The sequence below is a fragment of the Microtus oregoni genome, unplaced genomic scaffold (assembly GCF_018167655.1).
Source record: "Microtus oregoni isolate MIOR12 unplaced genomic scaffold, Mior012 000046F_ref0000063, whole genome shotgun sequence".
NCBI classification, from domain to species: domain Eukaryota; kingdom Metazoa; phylum Chordata; class Mammalia; order Rodentia; family Cricetidae; genus Microtus; species Microtus oregoni.
The window spans coordinates 9,694,670-9,711,742 of record NW_024543220.1 but is presented as its reverse complement, the minus strand read 5'-3'; the positions used below and the strand labels follow the sequence as shown (position 1 = coordinate 9,711,742).

At 47.9% G+C, this 17,073-nt stretch overlaps 2 protein-coding genes and 1 long non-coding RNA gene across 4 annotated transcripts in view; 2 read left to right on the top strand and 1 right to left on the bottom strand.

The window, feature by feature from the left end:
• Positions 1 to 14,835, bottom strand: part of LOC121435382 (H-2 class I histocompatibility antigen, D-37 alpha chain-like) — a 33,205-nt gene extending 18,370 nt beyond the window's left edge. The window contains exons 1-3 of the mRNA XM_041634670.1: positions 14,740 to 14,835; positions 14,352 to 14,621; positions 13,843 to 14,118 (exon numbers count right to left, since the gene is read on the bottom strand). Coding sequence (XP_041490604.1) covers positions 13,843 to 14,118; positions 14,352 to 14,621; positions 14,740 to 14,803 — 610 coding nt within the window. The 5' untranslated portion in view covers positions 14,804 to 14,835. The remainder of the gene's footprint in view (positions 1 to 13,842; positions 14,119 to 14,351; positions 14,622 to 14,739) is intronic.
• Positions 1,041 to 5,104, top strand: LOC121435392. The gene is made up of 3 exons (XR_005972579.1): positions 1,041 to 1,154; positions 1,546 to 1,740; positions 4,629 to 5,104. It is a non-coding gene; the product is annotated as an uncharacterized LOC121435392 (long non-coding RNA).
• Positions 14,836 to 16,090: 1,255 nt separating the features above from the next.
• On the top strand, positions 16,091 to 16,560 carry LOC121435387 (60S acidic ribosomal protein P1-like). 2 transcript variants are annotated; one of them, XM_041634677.1, is made up of 2 exons: positions 16,091 to 16,254; positions 16,330 to 16,560. In XM_041634677.1, exons 1-2 carry the CDS (start codon positions 16,182 to 16,184, stop codon positions 16,524 to 16,526), a joined length of 270 nt encoding a protein of 89 aa, XP_041490611.1. In that variant the 5' UTR covers positions 16,091 to 16,181; the 3' UTR covers positions 16,527 to 16,560. The 2 variants fall into 2 exon arrangements, with proteins under 2 accessions (XP_041490611.1, XP_041490610.1); XM_041634676.1 differs by having other exon boundaries at positions 16,091 to 16,560.
• The last annotated feature ends 513 nt before the right edge of the window (positions 16,561 to 17,073 follow it).

The following is a 17,073-nucleotide window of genomic DNA, read 5'->3' as shown; positions in this document are numbered from 1 at the left end:
GTTTAATGGTTGCTGGCTTTGAACCCACCCTAGTCAGCAACTGCAACTCTGCCATTACAAGCAGCAGCTGGGTCACAAGAGCTGCAGCCTGAGGAAATTCTGTTCCCTCAGGCACCAACTCTTTCAAAGCTACTAAGAGAAATTATCTAAATTTCTGTTCCACTAAAGAACTCACAATTCAAAGGCTGAGGTAGAATCCTCTTCCCAGAGAGGCTGAATAGCAAGCAGCTCACCTAGCTCACCTCTCTCACCTCCCAAGAAGTCCTCCTGCTGTGTCTGACCCCTCCTTACATCCCCTTCTCAATCTGGCTCCCCCTTACAACTTCCTATCAGCTGGTGCTGACCCAGCCTCTGGACCACAGGGGAATTGTATTTAATCAGACACATTTTTGCATCTTTAAGCAAATGTCCCAGAGCATAAACAAAATAACACACCTTAAAATAATTTCTACAACACTGGGCTCTTTCACCCTCATATAAAATTTCCTTGAGATGAAATTATCCAGAATCCTGTGTGTGAGTTACAGGGGATTTTCATCCCCCCCTCACCCAATTTCTGACCTTTCCCAGGAAGGTCTCATGGACCCTGCTGGAGTCCCCAGGAAGAATGCAAAACACCTGACATTTCCACCTCTTCTCCTCAGACCCTCCAGAGACACATGTGACCCATCATCCTGGATATAAAGGTGTTGTCACTGTGAAGTGCTGGTCCCTGGGCTTCTATCCTGACTTCATCACCCTGACCTAAAAAGGGAGGAGTGGGAGCAAACACAGGACATGGAACTGGTGGAGACAAGACCTTCAGGGGATGGAACCTTCCAGAAGTGGGCATCTCTGGTGGTGCCTTCTGGACAGGAGCAGAGATACACATGCCATGTGTACCATGAGGGACTGCCTGAGCCCCTGACCCTGAGATGGGGTAAGGAGGGAGTGGGTGCAGAGCTGGCTTCAGGGAAAGCTGGAGCCTTCTGCAGACACTCAGCAGGGTGAGGCTTCATAGCTTAGGCCCTGACCCTCACCTTCTCTTGCCTTCCCTCCTAGATCTTCCCCAGTCCACCATCACCATCATGACTATTGTTGGTGCTGTCCTTGGAGCTGTGGTCTTCTCCTAGGTTTTATTATTGGTGTGATGCTGTGGATGAGGAAGTACACATGTATGTAAGGGGCGGGTCTGCATTTTTTTATTTTCTGTTTTTGCATTCAGCACATTCAAGAAGGGTGCACACTCAAACAACACACACACACATACCACACCACACCACACCACACCACACCACACCCATGCCCATCTCTGGATCTGTATGCTGACAATCACCTTACTGTAGGGAAATGTTCATAACCCTGATGCTGGAGGTGATGGGATCTGATCCTCAGAGGTCAGAGGGGAAGGTCCCTGCTGAGCACAGACCTCCAGTCTGCCATTGGCTCTCTCCCTGCACACTTCCTTCTCCTGCCTGCTGACCCTTCCCTAGTCTGCAGTCACAATTCTGAAAACTCTATGGGGACCGGGACTTCCCTGGTCTCTCACAGTTTTTCCTCTCACAGGTGGAAAGAAGGCAACTTTTCTCCTGCTGCAGGTCGGTGTTCAGGGAAGAATCCTCCCTGAGGAACTGGAGTGGAGGCTGAGCTGATGGTTTCCCCTCCAGCCCCACCTGTCAATCTCCTGACTGTGTCTGGTTATTTCTACTGCAACCAGGGACAGTGTCCAGAGCTCTGTCTTGTCTCTGGAGGCTTGAAAAGGTGACACCCTAGGGCCTGGGGTTGGGGCTGAGGCAAGGAGAGGACTGGGTCTCAGGGCCTTTCTGACTTAGACTTTTCTGAGTAGTGGCCTTTGGGAGGTCCTTATAGTGACTTTCGTGGCTCTTTTTCTTTACCTTGGAACAGCTGCCTTGTGGGCCTGAGCGACCAGTTCTGCCCTAAGAACAAACAAATTCTCTGTGGACAGCAATGTCTGAGGGTTTCTGCTTTTCCTGTGCACTGAATGAGAAAAGCTGGGGTCCAAACCAGCCCTGTCCAGCAGGACCCTGGCCCCTGCACTTTCCCTGCTCCCTTCCTCAGCCAACTATCCTGGTCCACCACAGGCAGGAGGGGACATCTCTATTTCTGTCACCTCCATGCTGCCCTGAGTTCCAGCCCTCGTCTTTCCTACTGAACATAAAAATCAAATGTGCACCTGATGATTCATGTCCTTAATTGAGACATTAGCAGTCAAATTAAAGGAGAGAATTCTGCAAGTGTGATGTAGAAAATAAACGGCAGGAAGGAGAGCCTTCCAGGATCTGTGTTTGTTGTGCTTAGTGTCCAGGGGGGCACAGGAGGAGTCTGTGGGAGCTGAATGAGGATGGGGCTGTGCTGGGTGGAGCTCTGGCCATGTGGGCTTCCTGTGCTCACTCCTCAGCTCAGTACTCCCTGGCTCTTCTGTCCTTGTCACTTAGTACAAGCACATGCTGAGACACTCTGATCACAGGAATACATAGGTGTCCCCAGCCCTGTCCTGTGTCCAGGATGAGAGCAGCCAGGGCTGCAGTGTGAGGTCTGCCTGGATTCAGTCCTGGCTGTAGCCTTTTCCCCTTCCTTCCTGTTTACTTCTATATTAGCTTGTGTGGAGGAGCAGCCCTGGGTCATTCCTGTGAGTGCTGCCTGTCTCTTTCTCCTTTGAGTGTGACCACAGCAGGAGCTGTTTTTCCTGTCCTTGTCCCAACAAGGCCCCTGCACTCAGGAGGTGATCTTCAGCCTCCTGAGCTCCTGCTTCCTTCCTGAGCTGTTGCCTGGAGTTTCTCTCTCCTACACCCCTGTCTTTCAGAATCTAACCCTTGTGTTTAGGATCAGCAGAAAGGACTGATCCACAGGGTCTCAACTTAGATCCGGTCTTGTTGGTACTGTGTTCTGCTCTGCTCCACTGCCTCTACCTCCCTGGCTCTGGGAATCCTGGTGCTGCCTCTGAGGGTAACTCTAAAACTCATAGGCAGATTCCACTCGTGTGTGCAGCTAGGAAATTGATGAGGATCACAGTAACTTTGGTAATATTGGCATCAGCAGGTAAAGCCTTTGTGTGGTGAAACTTTCCATGTAGCACATCTCAGGGCATCCGAGAAATTTCCTTTAACAGGGAAGAATTTGTTGGGCAGAGCTGGTGAACATTTAACCCCTGAATTCCATAAACCCAGGCAGGCAAATCACTGAGATCCAGGCCAGTCTGGTTCAGGACTGTCAGGGTTACACAGAGAAACCCTGTCTGGAAAAATAAAATAAAAAAAAAATAAGCAAAAAAATTGAAGAAATTATGAATGCTTCCTCACAGGAGAATCAGTTCATTTCAAAGAAATGAAACAAAATCAGCAGTTAGTGGCCTGTTCATTGATCTGTTTTAAAGTTTTTTAACAATCTGGATCTAGCCTTTCTCTGTGTGTAACTTTATAATTGCTGTAACTTGGGCTGGAGTGATGTCTAGGAGGTTAAGATCATTCCTGCTCTTTCAGAGGTCCTGAGTTCAATTCCCAGCGTCTGGTGCCCTCTTCTGGCGTCCAGCACACATGCAGGCAGAACACTGTATACATAATAAATAAAGATTTGTTTTTGGTATTACTTTAAAAAAAAATCCCAGTCCAAATTCCCACTACTTCCCCTCCTCCCATTCCCTCCACACACTCTCCCACCCTACCCCCTTTAATCCTAAGAGAGGGTAAGGCACTTTGCTTTGTGGAAAGTCCAAGGCCTCCCTACTATATTTAGGCTGAGCAAGGTATCCATCCAAAGAGAATAGGATCCCAGGAAGCCAGTACATGCAGTAGAGACAAATCCCAGTGCCACTGTCATTGGCCCCTCAGTCTGCCCCAACTGTCAACAATATTCAGAGGGTCTAGTTTGGTCCTATGCTTGTTCTTTCCCAGTCCAGTTGTAGTTGGTGAGCTCCCATTAGCTCAGGCAAACTGTCTCCGTGGATGACCCCCTCATGGGTTTTATCCTCCTTGCTCATATTCTCACTCCTTTCCCTCTTCAATGGACCTTGGGAGCTCAGTCCAGTGTTCTGATGTGGGTCTCTGCCTCTGTTTCCATCTGTTGTTGGAAGAAGGTTCTATAGTGATATTTAAGATAACCATCAGTCTGACTATACAGCAAGGATAGTTTGAGCCTCCTCTCCTCTATTGCTTAGGATCTTAGTTGGGTTCTTCCTTGTGGATTCCTGGGAATTTTCTAGATTCAGGTTTCTTGCTAACCCCGTAATGGCTCCCTCAGTCAAGATTTCCCTTTCCTTGCTCTCATGTCTGTCCTGCATGCAAATGGATGGCATTAGGAAATACTATCCTGAGTGAGGAAACCCAAACCCCAAAAAGATGAATACAGTATGTACTCACTCATAAGTGGATACTAGCCATAAACAAAGGACATTGAGCCTGTAATTCATGATTCTAGAGAAGCTAAGTAATAAGGTGAACCCAAAGAAAACATATATAGATCCACCTGAAAATTGGAAACAGATAAGATCCTGACAAAACTGGGAGCATGGGAACAGGGGGTAGAAGGAAGGGGAGGGAGGGTTGAGGAGAACTGGAAGGAATGGGATAGTAGAGATGAATAAAGATTTATTCTTAAAAAATGCTGTAACTCCTGTGTTGCTGTTCTTCCAGCTTCAGACTGGAGCTACCACCGTATCTGTGTCCTCTTCGCAACTGTGAACTTCAGATTTTTCCAGCTTTGTCTCCAAAACCGGTCATCTGCTTCCCTGGCCCTTTGTCCCTGAGGAACATCCAGTGTCCTGCCACTGGTCACCTGAGCAAGGTGATGCTTCAGCAATGGGAAATGGGCTGTGTCTAAGTTCTGTTAAATCCTCCTAGTCCTGTTTGGACCAACAGCATCTTCTTTTGCTCACTTCCTAGGATTCATGAAAGCCCTGATTACAGATTACTCTGTTACATATTGTATCACTCTGTTACATATTGTATCACTCTGTTACATAGTGTATCACCCTGTTACATAGTGTATCACCCTGTTACATAGTGTATCACCCTGTTACATAGTGTATCACCCTGTTACATAGTGTATCACCCTGTTACATAGTGTATCACCCTGTTACATAGTGTATCACTCTGTTACACATTGTATCACTCTGTTACATATTGTATCACTCTTCTTGTACTCAAAGGTTTGATGTTGATGTTGTATCTATGGGTAAATTAGAATACCACTGTTCTAGAGCCAAAAACTCTTTGGTAAAATCAGATTTCTGTGGAATGATTAATCGTGTAACCCAGATTGCACCTAATAGTATTCATTGTATGTCTAATGTGTTGTATAAACTTCCCCATGGGATGGGACCATACTGGAAGAGCATTTACCTCCCATGCATGAAGAAACTTGAGGTGCAGTTTCCAGCAATAACACAAACTAACCCTGAAAATGAAGTTCTTTGATTGTATCTGCTTTATCCTAGTTAGAAACTTAACCAGTAAGATCCCGTGTGTGACCTTTGAACAATGTGTTCTGTCTGTGTCTTAACGGTGGCCCTGTGGTGTTAAGAAGGTAACAGTTCAACCACCTGGCAGGGCCTGTGGTCATCAGAACATCTGAGCTCAATTGACTAAAGCCCCCGTCTGCCTGCCACACAGTGTGTTCTAAAGGGCACCTGCTTTGTAACTTTTGATTGAAGTTTTTTGGGGATAGTTGCCTAAACTATATAAAAGAATGAAAGTTTAAAATAATGTAATTTGATTTTCAAGTTAAACTATCAGCATTAAGGAATAATCAAACAAAACATTATGAAACTTGGACTGGACAGTTGGTTCAGAGGTTAAGAGCACTGACTGCTCTTCCAGAGGTCCTGAGTTCAATTTCTAACACCTTCATGGTGGCTCACAGCCATCTGTAATGAGATCTGATGCCCTCTTCTGGCCTGCAGGCAGAACACTGTGTACATAAGAAATAAATAAATGCAAACAAACAAATAAATACAACCTTTTAAAATTATGAAACTTAGCTACTGCAAATTCCATTATCTACAAAAGCATTGTAAAATAACTCATTAGCATTTGGTTTTGGCCAGAATATAAACTGCCTAATTACGTATTTTTCTTTTACTTTATATGATTAATTTTTTGTTTTTGTTTTTGTTTTTTGAGACAGGGTTTCTCTGTGGTTTTGGAGCCTGTCCTGGAACTAGCTCTTGTAGACCAGGCTGGTCTCGAACTCCCAGAGATCTGCCTGCCTCTGCCTCCCAAGTGCTGGGATTAAAGGCGTGCGCCACCACCGCCCGGTTTATATGATTAATTTTTAAATGGCCGGTATACTTACGAACAAAATCCTTGGGCAACTTCTACTACTTTAGGTATAACAGAAAAAAGTATTTAGATAATATGTTTGGTGGCGATGAAGTCAGTAGGCTTCACTGTATCAAGACTTCACTTCTGGGTGCCACTTCATGGTGACACACTCCTTTAATCCCAGCATTTGGGAGACAGGTGGGAGGATCTCTGTGACTTTCAGAACAGCTTGGCTGTGTAAAGAGACCCAGTCTCAAACAATAAAACAAATAAAACTTCACAACTGAGAGATCTTATAGAAGAGAGAAAGCATCTTTCAATCGGGAGTCGCGGGAATCTTTAATGTTTGATTTGTATAAACTGTGAGGTGTCCATACTCACCCCAACATGAGGTGACAGAATAGATAATTGTCTGCCCCAGGGTCTCAGGGTCTCAGTGGCAGTCTGAGTCCACACCTGAAGATTGTGAACCTTTGCAGGGACTCCAGGACATCAGGACAGGGAGGAGAGCCACTGCACCACCTCATCCTGAGTGGATGCCCTGAAAAGAATACACTGACCCATAAAATTAAGAGCCCTGTGGGTAGTGAGCCCTACACAGGCCTTCTGAAGTGTATACAGTGCCTTAGAACCCCAGGAGGAAAGACCCAGCTTTGTGTTAAAAGTGACCATTCATCCTGTGTGTAAGAAGAGTTTGTTAATTTTGGGGCCTCTTTATGCAAAATGTTGCACACTGCCTGGGTACACTGAAAGAGTGTGGGACTGACCACACCTGCATGTATACACACACACACATACACACACACATACACCACACACACACATACACACACATACACACACACCACACACACATATACACATACACCACACACACATACATATACACACACATACACACACATACACCACACACGCATACACACACATCACACACACATAAACACACATACACACACACCACACATGCACACACACGTACACATACACACACATCACACACACATACACACACACCACACATGCACACACACATACACACATCACACACACATACACACACATCCCCTACATGACAGGTCCCCAGTGGACTGGGGACTAGCATGCAAACCACTCATAGGACAGTCACTGGGATGAGGCTGCCTGTAGCTGCGAGGCTGCAGGGTGGAGAAGGCAACCAGAGCGACTGTCAGTGTCTCCCTTCAGGAACAGGGTGTGGGGGTGCTGCTCCAGGGCTGGGTAGCTGGTCAGGGTCTTAGGACATGGGGAAACAGAACAAAAACGGCATTCAAGGAGAAAATTTGTCACAATTAACAGAGGAAAATTTAAATATCTAAACACATCAGTGTTGGGAATCTTAGGACTGAGGTTCCCAGTGCACCAAGGAGGGAGATTTCATAGGGAGCTTTGTCAGCCTGTTCAGCCTGAACCACTGCAGCAGGGCTCAGGGAAGATGCCACCTCAGGGCTGCAGAGGAGAAGCAGCCACACTCTCCTGCACTGGCCCCACAGTCACTCTCCCCTGTGTCTGTGCCAGCCTGCACCCCATGACAGCCACACTCCAGGCTCACCAGGGCACATCACAGCTGGAGACCCTCACTGTCAGTCCTCACCACAGTTACAACAGGTCCCGCACCCTCAACCAGAACACACATTGCGGGTTCCTGTCTTCCCCTTTCCTGTAACAGCTGTGGTCCTGAGGGCAAGCATCTGACTGGGCCCAGAGATGCAGGGACTCTGTGCTGAGTCTTCCTCTCACACCACCACCCAATAGTGGCCTTCCAGCCTGGACACCCAGTCTGCACAGTGGGGCTCTCCAGTGACATCAGAAGGAAGGTTCAGCTGCTGTCATGAACTAAGTGGTGCAGGGGCTTAAACTCCCTTTAATTCCCAAAGGCCAGCCTGGTCTACAAGAGCAAGTTCCAGCACAGGCTGCAAAACTACAGAGAAACTGTGTCTTGAAAAACCAAACATTCACACACACACAGAAAAAAAAATCAAAAAAAAAAAAACCCCCAAAAACCCACCTCTACAAACACCACCCATTCCTTCCGTTTTCAAGAGAGTTTAGCTGTACAGCTTCCCTCTTGGGGAGAAATACTTCAGGACTTGACTTTATACAAATTTTAAGTGTAAAATACAGATTTACCTTCTGCCCATGAAACTGGAGATGGAAGCTGTGGGCACCTCTCATTTTAATTGGCCTCTAGGGACACTGGTGTTTGCATTGACTTCTCTGCCAGTTAAGTTGTTGGTGATGTAGGTGATCAGCAGACATACTGGGAAACCAGAGTCTTGGTTATGAGGAGTCCCAGCGGTTGGTTCTCAGCACAGTTCCTAAGGCACTAGTGACAAGAGCGTCATCAGCCCCACTGTGAATTCTGCTCTGTCCTCATTAAACCTGAGATCATGTTCCAAGCTGTCACAGGACACTGTGGTGTTAAAGACCGTGAAATTCCTAAATAAACTTTCCATGCTCTAACATGATTTTTACACAACTAATACTTTGTTTAAACAACAACATTTTACTACAATTTCATCATAAATGTACATTGTGATTAAATGAACTACAGGATTTGTAGGCTTTTTTTTTTGTTTCCCTTGGGCAGGCCCCCTGCTGGTGGACTTGAAGTGGCCCCAGAGTTGGCACAGGAAGCACCCAGACAGGAAATTCTCAGCACGAAGGAGATTACACAAGAGGGACATGGGGGAGGGGCTTTACTACCTCTGGGTGGAACAAAAACAGCAGCAGGAGTGTTAAGTCCTGATTGGATGTTAGTCAGGGTAGCCAAATAAGGAATTTTTTTTTTTTTTTTTTTTTTTTTTTTTTTGGATTTTTCAACACAGGGTTTCTCTGTAGCTTTTGGTTCCTGTCCTGGAACTAGCTCTTGTAGACCAGGCTGGCCTCGAACTCACAGAGATCTGCCTGCCTCTGCCTCCCGAGTGCTGGGATTAAAGGCGTGCGCCACCACCGCCCGGCTAATAAGGAATTTTGATTGCTGGATCTTGATGTTTTAAAATTGGACCTTGGTGATCAACCAGCAGGGCAAAGACTTGTATGGATTTAAGAGCATTTTCAGGATACAAACATAGGGCCTATCGTAACTCATTTATGAGCCATCTAGGAAGCCAGAATTCTCCCACAATACCTGAAAATGTTAGTAACCCAAACTTCAAAGACAAAGATAATGAGAAAGTTGTGTTCTTCAAAACATTCCTGATATAAGACAATTGTTTGCTTCAGAGAAGTTCTAGCAAGTGAAATATATCAGGCTAGTATCTGTAAAGCTGGCAATGCAAGCTGAATAATTTTATAGCAGAGAAGTACTCTGCTATCTTTTATGCTTTCATTCAGCACGCAGGATTACAGATAATTCTAGGAGTGTTCTGTGTCCATCGTGACATGCTACTCTGAGGTCAGCAAAACAAAGGCTCAGCTCTCCATGATAAGGACAAATATCAGACAAGTTGTAGGTAGGGCTTTAGACCCTCCTTAATTCTGTTGTCTGATGTGGGATTCCCCTCTGTACGTTGTGATTACCATTAATGACTAAAGAAACTGCTTTGACCTATAGCAAGGCAGAACTTAGCGAGGCTGGGAAAACTAAACTGAATGCTGGGAGAAAGAAGGGTGGAGTCAGAGAGAAGCCATGGAGTGCCAGAGACAGAATTGGGAACTTTACCCGGTAAACCACAGCCACTTGGCAATATACAGATTAATTAAAATGGGTTAAATTAAGATGTAAGAGTTGGCCAAAAGGAAGCTAGAGCTAATGGGCCAAGCAATGATTTAATTAATACAGTTTCTGTGTGGCTATTTCAGGGGTAAAGGGCTAGAAACAAACCAGTGGCTTCTTCTACAGTTGTGAGCAGGTGGTCACACACATTTGCTAAACTTGAACTGACATTGTTTGATGCAGCATTAAGGAATTTGATGATATGGGTTTCAAGAAAATAACATTAAATGCAACGATTATATCTATGTTTTTAAAAAGACGGCTCATGGATTTCCCACTAGACCAGCAGCACACTCAATTTGGATATGTTTTTTTAAATCATTTTAAAAAGGAGTTTTTCATTTGCTCATTCTTTCTTTTTGCCTTTATAAAGGCTATCTTCATTTTTAAAATAAAATATGCAACTAATTCTATCTTGATTTTTAACATCAAAGTTCATTTAGTGACCATGGACCGTCTATAATGCAATTGGAGTAAAATACTGATGTTTAAACAAAGAATCATTCATGTAATAGTCATGTTATAGCATGTACAATTAAGTGAGAAAATTCACGGTCCCCAAAAGCATAGTGTCTTGTGGCAGCTTGGGAACATGGTCTCAGGTTTACGGGGGACAGAGCAGAATTCACAGTGGGGCTGATGACGCTCTTGTCACTAGTGCCTTAGGAACTGTGCTGAGAACCAACCGCTGGGACTCCTCATAACCAAGACTCTGGTTTCCCAGTATGTCTGCTGATCACTTACATCACCAGTAGCTTAACTGTCAGAGAAGTCAATGCAAACACCAGTGACCCTAGAGGCCAATTAAAATGAGAGGTGTCCACAGCTTTATCTCCATTTTCATGGGCGGAAGATGAATCTGTATTTTACACTTAAAATTCATACAAAAACCAAGTCCCGGAGTATCTTCCCCAAGATAAAAGGTCTAATATTAAACTCTGTTAAAAGGGTGGAGGGTGGAGTTAGCGTGTGGAAGTAGTTTTGCTTACAGTATCTGAACCTGGCACCTCTCTGCTCATGACTGCAGCTGAGCCTTCTACATTTATCACGACCTTCCACTGGAGAGCCCCACTGGAGATGGGGTCAGTGCTGGAAAGTCACACAAGTGTTGGTGTGAGAGGAAGAATTCAACACAAAGTCACCATGTAGCTATTTGTCCTCAGGGCCAGAAGCTTGAGATCGATCATAAGGTTGTGAACCTGCCAGGCATGTTTTCTGAGTGTGTGTGTGGATGTTGTAAAGCAGAACAGAGCAGAACACAGTCCCACAGGACCAGATCCATGTTGAGACCCCGTGGATCAGTCCTCTCTGCTGATCCAGCAGACAGGGGTTAGATTCTGAAAGATGGGGAGGGAGAGAACCTCCAGGCAACAACCATGGAAGGAGGCAGGAGCTCAGGAGACTGAAGCTCATCTCCTTAGACCACAGGCTCCTGAGTGCAGGGGCCTAGCTGGACCTTGGGGGGACAGGGATGGAAAACACGTCCTACTGCTGTTGTTCAGGGACCCCACAGGACACCACTCACAGGAACAAGAACAGGCCCAGACCTCCACACTAACTAAAAAGACAAGAAATAAACACAGAAGACGGGGGAAGAGCCACAGCGGCACTGAGTTCAGGGTAACCTGTCAAAGAAGCCCTGTTGCTCATAATCCTGGACACGGACAGGGCTATGCCCATCCCTGTGTCCCTGTGACCAGGCCCTGTCACCATGTGGTTGTACTAAGTGACAAGGACAGAAAAACCAAGGAGGACATAGTCCAGGAATGAGCACACCACATGGCTGAGCACCACCTGGTACAGCCCCATCCTCACTCAGCTCCCACAGACTCCTCCTGTCCCCACCCTGACACTCAGCACAGCTAACACAGATCCTGGAAGGTTCTCCATGCTGCCATTTATTTTCTCCATCACACTCAGAATTCTCTCCTTTAGGTTGACATACTAATCTCCCATGTCAAGGACACATGAAGAACCAAGTTCACATTCAGATTCTTATTTTCAGTGGGGAGGTCAGGGGCTGCAGCTTGGGGCAGCATGGAGGTGACAGGATGGAGATGTGACCTCCTGCCTGGCTGGACAAGGACGCTGGCTGGGAAGGGAGCACAGGGCAGTACAGGGACAGGATCCAGGTGTGCAGGGGTGAGGTGGGCTCCCCAGTTTTTCACATTGTTCCCACAGGAGAAAGCAGACAGCTTCAGACATTTGTTGATTCTTGAGTCAGATCAGGCCCCCATGAGGCAGCAGTCTGAAGCTAGGAACTAAGAGTCATGAACAGTCAATACAAAGACATCTCAAAGGCCTGCTGTAACTCATTCAAATGTCTGAATCCTGAGAATCCCTGGGACCCAGTCCTGTCCTCCTTGCCCCACCCCAATCCCAGGTCCCCAGGGTGTCACCTTTTCAAGCCTCCAGAGACAAGACAGAGCTCTGGACATTGTTGCTGCCTGCAGAAGAAGAAAGGACAAGGCACATTCGGGAGACTGAGAGAATGTGGCATGAGAAGGAATTAGGAGCTGGCTGGGTTCCCCACCAGCTCAACTCCACACCAAGGGTTTCAGGGACAATCCTGCTCCCCAAACTTACCTAAAACATGAGCATAATCCCCTCCTTTTCCTTCTTTTGTGAGAAGAAAAGCTGTGAGAAACCAGAAAGACTCCAGCCCAAGAATGTTTCCAGAACTGACAGCAGACCCAGGGTAGAGACAGCAGCAATGAGGGGTGTGGATGTGTTTCCCATTAATGAGGCAGAGCACACTTCTAAAAGGGGCTGAGAGAGAACTCAGACCCTGCCCTTTCCTACCTGTGTTTCTCCTCCTCTTCCTCACAACAGCCACCACAGCTCCAATGATCACAGCTCCAAGGAGAACCAGACCAGCAATGACTGCCATGATGGGGACTGTGGACTGAGGAGGCTCTGGGAAGGAATGGGCAGGAAGGGAAGGTGATGGTCATGAACCCAGCTCTCAGCCCTGACCCTGCTCAGGGTCTATAGAAGGCTCCAACTTTCCCTGACCCCAGCTCAGCACCCACTCCCTCCTTACCCCATCTCAGAGTGAGAGGCTCAGGCAGCCCCTCATGGTACACATGGCATGTGTATTTGTGCTCCTCCCCAGAAGGCACCACCAGAGATGCCCACTTCTGGAAGGTTCCATCCCCAGAAGGTCTGGTCTCCACCAGCTTCATGTCATGAGTCTGTTCCTCCTCCTCCCTCTGCCAGGTCAGGCTGATGAAGGCAGGGTAGAAGCCCAGGGCCCAGCACCTCAGGGTGACATCACCTTTAGGTACAAGGTGACGGGTCACATGTGCCTTTGGGGGGTCTGAGGAAAAGAGTTGGGAAGATGAGACATCTTGCCATCTTCTGGGAACTCAGCAGTGTCCATGTGACCATTCTGGGAATGGACAGGGGAACTGGGGTGGGATTAGGGTGTCCTGATATTAGTAGACCCCAGCTAGAGCTCAGGCCCCGGGGTCATGTGCTCTTCGGGATGCTCTAAGATGTGAGTGACAGTTTGGGGTAGGAGGCTTCAGGGCTCTGCAGACTGATGGAGGGGAAGAGATTCTGGTCCTGAGCTGAGTGAGGGCCAGGAGACTCAAAAAAGCTGGAGTCAGACTCCAGAGACACCGAGGGTGACCACAGAAGGAGGCCTGAGAGAAAAAGCTCCTGTGGTCCAGGGTCATCCTCAAGGCTGACCTGCTGTAAAAGGGTTAGTCTCCCAATGGGAAAAGCAGCCTGGAGTCTCCCTGTCCTTATTCCTCAGCCCGGTGCCTGCTGGACAGTGTTCTTCCTCTGAGGATGCCCCAAGCCTTTCTCCCACACTACCAAGGAAAAGCGAAGGCCTCCAGGTACCTGAGCGCAGCAGGGTCGCGTTCCCCAACTGCAGGTATCTATGGAGGCTGTCTATGCAGGGGCCCTGCAGGTATGCCCTCTGGTGGTCGGCCTCGTTCACATTCTCTAACTTGCGCTTAGAGATCTGAGAGGCCGCGTCAGTTGCGGTCCAGGAGCGCAGGTCCTCGTTCAGGGAGATATAATCCCGGCCATCGTAGGCCTCCTGACAGTACCCACGGAACAGGCGTCCATCTGGACCCAGGTCACAGCCATACATCCACTGCAGAGTGTGAGGTTCTGGTGGGGACACAGTGGTTAGCGCCCCCTTGCGGCCACCCTGCCCTCTGTCCACAACCCGACCTTTCAGAATCAAATGTGCAACCTAAACCTGACCCAAATCTGGGTCTTTCCTGTCTGAGAGTCTGGGCAGGTGTTTGGATGAAATTATGGCTCAGCGGGTGAAGATGACCCAAGCCTGTCTCAGAGGAGATGGAGGGGTCGTGTCTGTGATCAGGGCCGCGGTCACTCACCATCGTCACTCTGATTGTAGTAGCTAAGCAGGGTCTGGAGATTCAATTTGAAGTTCTTCCCCGTTTTTCTGGCTTTCCGTGTCTCCTCCTTCCAATACTCCGGCCCCTCCTGCTCCATCCACGGCGCCCGAGGCTCCATCCTCGGAGTCTCCGCGTCGCTGTCGTAGCGCACGAACTGCGTGTCGTCTACGTAGCCGACGGCGATGAATCGGGGCTCCCCGAGGCCAGGCCGGGACACAGCGGTGTAGAAATACCGCAGGGAGTGCGAGCCTGGGGGCGACAGGCAAAGACAGGGGAGATAGGGGCTAGGGCAGTAAGATGACTTTATGGGGTACTACCCCCACCGGGCTCGCTGCTCCGTCCCGCAGTCTCCCCACCCCGTACTCACTAGCCTGTGTTTGGACCAGAAGTATGGCGCCTGCCAACATCTTGAGCCAGGAAAAAGAAGACATGGTCCTCAGTACAGGGGCCTGTGAAGGGTGTAGAAGCGATTCCTGTAAACTGCTCTACTTGGAACCTCTGTGCCACTGATTGGTTTCTCTAGAAACTAGGTGTCCAATGAGAGCTGTGAACTCATCATTTATGCCAGGAGAGAGGAACTCGTTTGGAGTTGAAAGTAGAACTGTGTGTAAGGAAAACAGTGCGGGGCATTGTTCTGACGTCTTTAATAAAGAAAATGCTGTCAAAAGTCACTCCAGACCTAGGACTTTAAGGGGACCCGTGTCCTCTTCACTCTGCCCAAGGCAGCTGTGAATGTCCCGGATACTGTGGGAACCTGGCCCCGTACCCAGCTCGGCCAACCCGATACCGCCCACCCGCAGGAACAGTCCCCAAACCTAAAGCAAAACTCAGACAGCCACAGCCTCCTGCGGAATCTCGAACACTGGGATCAGGGGAGTTCGGGACCCTGCTCTGGGTCTTGAGGGATTGTGATCCCCGACCCGGAAGTCATTCACCGTCGTGACTCTGGTTGTAGAGGTGGAGTAGGTTCTGAAATTCTGTCTGTGCTCCTGTGGGTCCCCAGGGCTCCAGCGCGTTCCGCTAGCTCCACCCTCTTGAACTCAGTTGTAGTCCCTGTAGCCTGAAGCAATGAAAAGAGCTGGAGAGGGCAGGATGGCGAGATGTGGCAGTGGCAAAATAGGGAAGCAGATATGAGCCTGGGAGCAGCAGGCTGTGAGATCCTGCCCCTGCTCATGTAGATGAACCTGGAAGCAAGAGAGAGCAAGATTGAAACCACCAATGTATGCTTCAAATCATACCACATCTTTATGCTCTCGGAATCTGAAAGCCACTTCTAAGGAATTGAGACTTTGCCTTGACTCAATAAAGCTAAGTCTCTCTCTCTCTCTCTCTCTCTCTCTCTCTCTCTCTCTCCCTCTCCCCCCCCCCCCCCGTGTGTTTTAAATTTTATTTTGTGTATTTTACCTGCACGGAGGCCAAGTCTATCCCATGCCTGTAGTATGTGTAAGGCCAGAAGAGGGAGACAGAAGTCCTGGAACTAGAGTTACAGGCAGGTGTGAGCTGCTCTAATTGCTGACCCTGTGGTTTTAATACAGCAGAATAGAAACATTCAATGATGGAGTCACGTTATCATTAGTCATCTAATAAGTACCACTTGTATAGTAGTAGTGTAATATCTAATACTACACGGGACAAAGTATTAAAAAGAATCCTCCCACAAAAGGAAGAGATGGCTTAGCTCTCAAGAGCGCATTCCACCTTTTCCTCTGCTGTCGCCAAGGTGCTCGGTCCTTCCGAGGAAGCTAAGGCCGCGTTGGGGTGAGGCCCTCACTCCATCCGGCGACTAGCACCGTGCTGGCAGTCCGCAACATGGCCTCCGTCTCTGAGCTCACCTGCATCTACTCCGCCCTCATCCTCCACGTCGACGAGATGATGGTCAAGGAGGATAAGATCAATGCCCTCATTAAAGCAGCTGGTGTCAATGTTGAACCTTTCTGGCCTGGCTTGTTTGCAAAGACCCTGGCCAATGTCAACATTGGGAGCCTCATCTGCAATGCAGGGACTGGTGGGCCTGCTCCAGCATCCGGAGCCTCACCAGCAGGTGGTCCTGCCCCCTCCACCGCTGCTGCCCCAGCTGAGGAGAAGAAAGTGGAAGCAAAGAAGGAAGAATCCGAGGAGTCTGATGACGACATGGGCTTTGGTCTTTTTGACTAGGCGTTTTGATACCATGGCTAATAAAAGGATGAATCGGTAGATGGGCAAAAAAAAAAAAAAAAAAAAAAAAAAAGCGCATTCCCAGGTCTTGCAAAGAACCCGCAGCTGGTTCCCAGCACTCTCATGGCGCTTACAACCACAGCTAACTCCAGCTCCAGAAAATCTGTCTTCCTCGGGCACCGCACTTATATATTCACACACAAAAACACACAAACATAACTTAAAAATAAATTAAAGAACCAAAACCTACATAGACTCTACCTCAAGGCTCAGAGAAGCAATGTGGTCAAGAGGTCCAACAGTCAGAAGACATGGGTTCCGTTCAAGTCCCAGGTCATAGAACGGCTCTTACAGCATTTTCTTTTTAATTTTTTTTATTATTTCATGTGCAGTAGAGTTTTGCCTGCATGTATATCTGTGTGAGGGTGTGAGATACTCTGAAACTGGAATTACAGGAAGGAGCTGCCATGTGGGTGCAGGGAATTGAACCCGGGTCCTATGCATGAGCAGCCATCTCTCCAGCCCCGCATTTTTCTTCACTAACAGC